We start from the raw sequence: 7,500 nt of genomic DNA on the forward strand, positions 1-7,500 counted from the left end.
ACCACTTTCCCAGATTGTGAGTCTGGAGGCCATGGTATTGCTTAATGATGTCCTTTATCATTTTTTTTTTTTTTTTTTTTTAACCATAGTGACATCAAGTGCTTTGCCTGCCATAGCTGTGCATCCCATGTAATCAGCCACTCTGGAGAAAAGTTGGAAGCATTTGTATTTGCTTTCTATGATTTTGAATTCAAAATATATAACTTGGGAAAGAGACCAGAAAGTGACTTAAACCCTACTTTTGAAATGCTGCAACTCCTTGGTGACTACAATAATGGATGGTGAAACAAGAGACAGCAGTTAATCGCACACAAAATAGAGCATGCTTGATGTGTGTGACGTGGGTGTACATGCCAACCAGAAAGGAATCCTGCTATAACATGGCACGTATGTGCATTCCACCCAACACCAAGGGGTTAAGAGGCTTTTGAGGTAACAGGCACTAATACTCTCATAACAAACATTATTTGCATTATATATCCCATATATGATCCATACATGTGTACAGGTTGGAATTGAGAGTGGAAATATGCATATGATATTACGTCTAAAAGTTTGTTTGAATAGACTTATCAATGAATATTTGACTTCTTTTTTTTTTATAGCTTCTGAGGGGGAAAAAAAAAAAAAAAATCACATTATTCTCTTTCTACTCTTAGAAAAATTGGACTAAATAGTTGCTTTACATACTGATGTAATGTAATGGATGTAAACCTTCCTATTAATATAATATTACATCAATCATGGTGCAACAATAATTTTTGCCATGTGTGTTGTATCAGTAACTAACACACACACACACACACACACACACACACACACACACACACACACACACACACACACACACACACACACACACACACACACACACACACACACAGAGGATGAATACTTTTTGATTTTAGTGGCAATGAGCATATAAATATTATGCTGTTAACATCTTGTTAGATTAATGTAATATTCTCTCTTTGTTTGTGTAGTTTTTTCATAGTAATCTATTGATTTCTCTGCTCTGCTTTTCCAGATACATCGGCCAAAAATGTTACTAATGAGTGTGATAATGAGTTTTCAGCAACAGATAAAGATTCTGTTCTGTTGATTGTTTGTATACGTTTAATCTTCTCGTAGATACCTAGATTGTTATTATGTCTCGTGGATATGTATTAACCCAATGTCAACAGGAAAATCCGATGTTCACTGTAGATACCTGGGTTGTTATTACATCTCATGCATATGTATTAACCCAATCCCGATAGGAAAATCTAATGTTCACTGTAGTTTTGTTGTGAAATGTCCGTACACGTTAATTGGCTCCACAAGTACGTAGCCACCAAGGAGTCAATTTTACTGATTTTACTGTTACCTGAGTTTTTGAAATTGAATGCTGTCAGTGTTGTTATTATTATTATTATAGACATTATAACTAGTACAATGTTATTGAAATTACTAATAGCAGTACAGGATAAAAATGGGTATTTCCAAAAATAAAGGGAAAGGTAAACAGGTGAGACATTTATGTATCTGATGTGCTATGATTTTTTTTTTTTTTTTTTTTTTTTTTTTTTTTTTTTACAACACTTTATATGCAGCAATATGTGAATTACCATGAAACTGCATTTTCAAGATAAATTTGTCCATTCAGAAATGTGGGTTGTTGCAACAGTGTGTGTATGTGTGTGTATGTGTGTGTGTGTGTGTGTGTGTGTGTGTGTGTGTGTGTGTGTGTGTGTGTGTGTGTGTGTGTGTGTGTGTGTGTGTGTGTGTTTATTTGTTTGTTTTGTTAGCATCTGGCAGTGGCAGGGTACAGGTTGATATTTTTATCTGACATTTTTCTGTTTTATAATTTTTTTGCCTTTATGGATATTGTAAATTTCCAACAATTATCTCTACAAAAAAATTCTCTTTCCACAGGATGTTGAAGGCAGGCAGGTGGATGAGGCAGTTTTAAGCCTTTTCCACACATTACTTTTTCACCGATCAACGGGCAAATTCCACTATAAGAATGATGACACATACGCCGTTGGAACCATAGGCTTCCAAGATGTGGACTGCGATTTTATTGATTTCACCTATGTAAGTGCTGCTAAGCCTTAGAGTTATTCCCCCCAAGATAATCCATGCTTGAAAGATTTTGTCATGTAGTGATTCAGAAATAACTATTAATTATTACTGTTAGTAGTAGTAGTAGTAATAGTAATAGTAGTAGCAATAGTACCAGAAGTAGTAGCAATAATGTATTTTTTGTTATTGATCACATTCAAAATAAAATTTGTATATTGCATGTACAATTATTAGTAAAGTCTATTTGTAAAGAGTTTTCTTACAGAATAATTTGTAGTAATCTGTAGAATGATTTATAGTCATTTGCACATTTTGAATGAAATATGATAACTATACATATATAAAACAATTGCATTGGTGTTTTGCAGAAATATAAGGATACCTTTTTAGCCTGTCATCAGACAGCTGGTCTAATAGGACAAATGTAATCTTGCTTAAATGAAGTACGGTGTAACTAAAGGACAATAATCTACAGGTACGTTGTTCATCTGAGGAGCTAGACAGAAGTATCAAGCGTGAAGTAAGTGGCTTCTGCGAAGCTATAAGGGCACCTGATGCGCCGTCAAGTGGACAGGTATGTGGGGTGTCAGGTGTGCTATTATTTCCTTTCAAAGAATGTTATGATTATCTGCCTAATGCTGGGCAACCATCATACATGTCTTTGTCATCCTTTTCAGTACCCGTTGTGAACCTTGCACAGGGGGTCTTTGCAATTCATCCTTTTACTTTTCTCTCACAGACTTTTTATGGCTGCATCGTGAATCGCATTTTACTTTTTACTTTTTAGGGTTCTGAAAGCTTGTGCACTCATGGCCAGAAATATATAAGAAACTAGATTAAAGAACTGCAATGTGAAATAACAGAAATGTAGAATAATAACATGAATTGCAGAATATGTATATATGTGTAATTATCTGAGAGTTTGTGCTCTGCCAATGAGATCTACAGTATACATGAAAGTGTGTGTGTTTGTTTGTATGTTAATTTGTGTGTTTGTGCTGATGTGTTTAAGAATAAGAAGAACCATAAAACTGTTTAAGAAAAATTTGCCCGATGCACCTATAATTGCACTTATATTGACTGATATTTAGTCCACAGATGCGAAGCTGAGAGAACACCTCATTAACCCAGTGACACTAGTTTGTGTGTGTGTCTCTCTCTCTCTCTCTCTCTCTCTCTCTCTCTCTCTCTCTCTCTCTCTCTCTCTCTCTCTCTCTCTCTCTCTCTCTCTCTCTCTCTCTCTCTCTCTCTCTCTCTCTCTCTCTCAGAAGTTCTTAGTCACTGATGATTCATTAACAAAGCTTGCTGATAAGTAGTATTGGAAATGATTTTTTTTAAATCAAAACATCAAGGAGTTGGGTAAAACACATGAAATCAGGAAAGTGTATAAATGAGAAAAAATATCTTCACAGTATTTGACTGATTTTGATTATCAAAGTAGTTTAAATACATCTGTAGTCGATGGTGTGTATCTACTACATGACCAGTGTCTTATCCTTTTGCGGAGCAGTTGAGTAGGTGTGAGTGCCCAATGTTGTGGCTGGGTGCTGTAGGTGAGATGCAGTTCTGCAAAGGAGTGGGAAGGGCTCCCTAGACAGGGAAGGACTGGGCAATCCTGTGTTGCTGCTGCTAGGCTGAGATGCGGCTGGGGGACGATCCATTGATGCTCTCAGTTCCTAATCCCAGAGCTTAGTATTAGGAACCGGGAACAAGGGTAGCCTGTGGTCCAGTTAGGTAGCTGTAAGGTGTCTGGTGTCAATCGGTCAGGTCTTGGCAGTAGGCCGTGAGAAGCGCCTGTTTAAGGACAAAGTTGTTGGACATTGCATTACCCAACCTGGGAAGTATATGGAGCTGAGATGTGCAGGTTGCAGGCTGCTACACATCTCTTGCATTGCGAAGATATTCATTCTCATTCATTTTTTTACATTTGTCTCAATGAATACTGTTCACATGAAATCAGGTAGCCTACTAATTGATATCTTGGCCCAATTGAAGCCATGTATTGCAAAAAGAAATTGATAAATCAAAACTATGGTGGACAAGTACCTGGTAGTAATAGGTTAAGGGGAGAGTCATTTGAAGAGGTCTCGGCAAAAAGTGTGGTTAGATTTGTACCAGTAGTGAATAAATGGTGTAAGGTGCTAAGTTGAATATGAAAGCTCTCATTGCCTCATTCTTCGAAAGATATATGAATGTTTGGAGCTTGATGTACAAGGGATAACTTAAAATGATTTGTATTATTGTGTCTTTCATTGATTATTAGTAATGTTTACAGGTTAATTATTACAGCATTGTTATTTTTTTGTTTGGATTTGTTTTGTTTGTAGGTATTCTGTCACAAAACATAATTTTTGCAGGTTGCTTTGGAATTCTATCAACGAAAAAGAGGCAGATGGCCTTTTGCAACAGAAAGCATTCCATGGGAAGTTTGGACGCTTAGAATCAATGTAGTTTCTCTCAACAATGAACATGGTGAGAATGCTCAAATGTGAATTATATATATATATATATATATACATATATTTATATATTTATATATATATATTTATATATTTATATGTTTATGTATTTATATATATATATGTACTGAAGCTTTGAAATGCCAAATATGTTTTAGGTAACCAAAGGCTAAAGTTAATTATTAATTGTATAAGATCTCTACATTTTGTTTATTTTTAGTACTCATAACTTGATAAATTTTCACAGAACGTCAGATATGGCGGGAAAGGGTCGGAGATTCCCTCGGAGAACGATTGCTACACATAACGGATACGCTAAACCGGCATGACTATATCCCCTCACCTCCAAACCAAGCAGAAATAGACTTGATATATGACACAGCCTACCCTGATGTCCAGCCATTTCTATTCAAAGTAAGTCAGGCCACAATTTATTTTCTATGTGCTAGAGGTATATTTTGTATTTATTTCTTCCCAACTCTCACAGTTAAAATATTATTTACAAGGTGCTCAATATCTTGGTATTATTTCTTTTAATGAAAGTATTTTTGTTTTGTGTAAGGAAAGTCTTTTTTTTATCTAGTTTTTTTTTTTTTTTTTTGGTAATATTAAATAACCTAACATTGAATATTGAAATTGCTGCAACGCTGTTTTTTTCATATCAGGAGCTTTATGCATGAAAATAAGTTGAATTTGCTTGATGTTTATATATTTCACAATCGTATGCATATTTCCATGTCTTTTGCAGCAGTTTGTCAGGTCAATGATGGTGAATAGTCAGCATTCATTTTCATAGTCTATTTTAGTTAGGTATTCAGTGACAATTTTAAGAAGAAAAAAAGAAATTCATGGCCTCATTTTTTTTTCTATCTGCTGTATTATTTGTAATAGGCCAGTATTATTTTCTTTGATTCATTTTACAATGCATGTCTTGTGTTGTCTACTCTTTTACTATTTATTTTATCTAAATGTTCCAATTTGATTCTCTGTGCAGTAATATAATTGGAAGAGATGATATTAATCTCCTCAGAGACATGATAGTGTATATGTGTATTCATTTCTTTCCTTCATACCTTAAATCAGTTTAATAGATAATTACAAGTCAGTCACTCCTGCAGATCAACTACAGCGTATCGGCACCCACAAACCCTTCTGCCACAACTACAATCAAGAAGCTTATTCGAGACACGTTGGCTCTCACTTAACACTGGCTCCCCTCTAGGTTCATGCTACAGTGCTGCTGTGCTGAAGATGAAAAATTGATAACAAAAATAGTCCCATTAACTTTGTTACTCTGAAAAAAAAAGAAAAAAAAGGAAAAGAGAAAAAAAAAAAATGCTTATGATATGCGCTAGAGTGAGAAAGTTAATCGTCCAATGAAATACTGGTATGTGATCTGATGGTGGGGACAACACCAAGACATTGTCAGAAATTAGTGAGATGTTTAATATTTATATATAGGTGCCGGTATTTCCACAAGATCAAACACTGCTAATATATTGATACTGACATATTCACCCTAAGACGTAGATTATACTATTGCTTCTAGATATTTTTTTATTCCAAAAAATGAGATGAATATAGTTGTATATAATACTTGTACCTGCCTTCTAGATATTTTTAGCAGGTGCTGCAATGCTGCAAATTTTCACTTTATAAGTCACAAAGTAGGTTTATTATAAGAACATAAATGGTAGTTCCAAACTCACCAACGTCATCATAGAATGCCCATCTCTTCTCTATTGTTGCTGTGCGTATGTCTGGAGCACTGTTAACCAGATTTTTTTTATGGAGTTTCTGCCACATTATCCATCTTGGTTTACTGGGATACACAATCAGAGTGAAGCTGAGGTGGTGACAGGGGATTATGGAATTTTAGAGGAATATTTGTACTCAGAGATATGGGCTGAAAATCTCTCCTTACTGGACCTAGGCAGCAAAGCTTTATTATACAGAATTCTATATTAACTGTGTCTTCTGGTGGAGGGATTTTCATTCTGGTATCGTCTGTGTGAGCGTTGAAGTATTTATACTGTATGGTTTAATTTTTTTCCTTGAAGCATTTTAGGTTTGCAGGTGTATCCCAGTCTGCTGATATGGGGGATTGCTACAGAATTGTACATTGGACCGCATGTACATGTTTAAAAAGTTGAGACATCCCCTTTGCTGCTTAAATGTTGCTTCTTTGCCATGATGTTAGGAAAGTACTGTTGCACTGTAGAGTAATTGGGAAAATAGGGGTGGTAATATACCAGATCCACATCGGATGGATATAAACATGACGATATTGGGTGAATGTAAACACAATGCATTTGTGTGTTTTCTCTCTCTCTCTCTCTCTATTTATTTATTTATTTATATATTTTTATATATACACATACACATACACATACATATATATACATATATACATACATACATGTTTACATACATACATACACATTTACATACATACAAGCATACATACCTACAATCATACATACATATATACATATGTACATGCATACATAATTACATACACATTTAGAAAAAATACTAGGTATTCAGTTATAACTGGTAATAGTTTATCTGATATGGAAATGTTGAAGATATTGAAAGGGACATCTAAAGGTGTGTCTACAGTACATGAAACATTTGAAAGTGGATATTGTTATATTTGATGTTTACATAATAAAATGTGCCAAATATCTCCCCTTTGTCATGTGTAATATTGTATGAAACCACTTACATTTGTTATCAGTACCTTTGTTAATGGGTAGTGATTGTTGGTATGCTGTTAGGATTACAACTTTGTGCTGAGACTAACATTATGGCATAGAAAGTTTCACAGTTATGAGGTCCCTAGAGAGTTTGCAAGGTGGTGTGTGTAAAGTATCTCCATAGAAAAAAGATATTCATGTACCATAGATAAAGCTGGTTGTACACATTTATATTACTAAAGGAAAAGGACATACTAGGTATGTGTGAGCAACTGTGT

General features: G+C 34.8%; 1 protein-coding gene across 1 annotated transcript in view; it reads left to right on the forward strand.

Moving 5' to 3' along the window:
* The window catches only part of LOC125034760 (autophagy-related protein 101-like), a 12,911-nt gene that overhangs the window by 3,946 nt on the left and 1,465 nt on the right, over positions 1-7,500 (forward strand). The window contains exons 2-6 of the mRNA XM_047626703.1: positions 1,915-2,076; positions 2,540-2,638; positions 4,422-4,536; positions 4,771-4,937; positions 5,642-7,500. The exon at positions 5,642-7,500 is cut by the window's right edge and continues 1,465 nt beyond it. Coding sequence (XP_047482659.1) covers positions 1,915-2,076; positions 2,540-2,638; positions 4,422-4,536; positions 4,771-4,937; positions 5,642-5,728 — 630 coding nt within the window. The 3' untranslated portion in view covers positions 5,729-7,500. The remainder of the gene's footprint in view (positions 1-1,914; positions 2,077-2,539; positions 2,639-4,421; positions 4,537-4,770; positions 4,938-5,641) is intronic.

The sequence above is a fragment of the Penaeus chinensis genome, chromosome 18, assembly GCF_019202785.1.
Source record: "Penaeus chinensis breed Huanghai No. 1 chromosome 18, ASM1920278v2, whole genome shotgun sequence".
Taxonomy (NCBI): domain Eukaryota; kingdom Metazoa; phylum Arthropoda; class Malacostraca; order Decapoda; family Penaeidae; genus Penaeus; species Penaeus chinensis.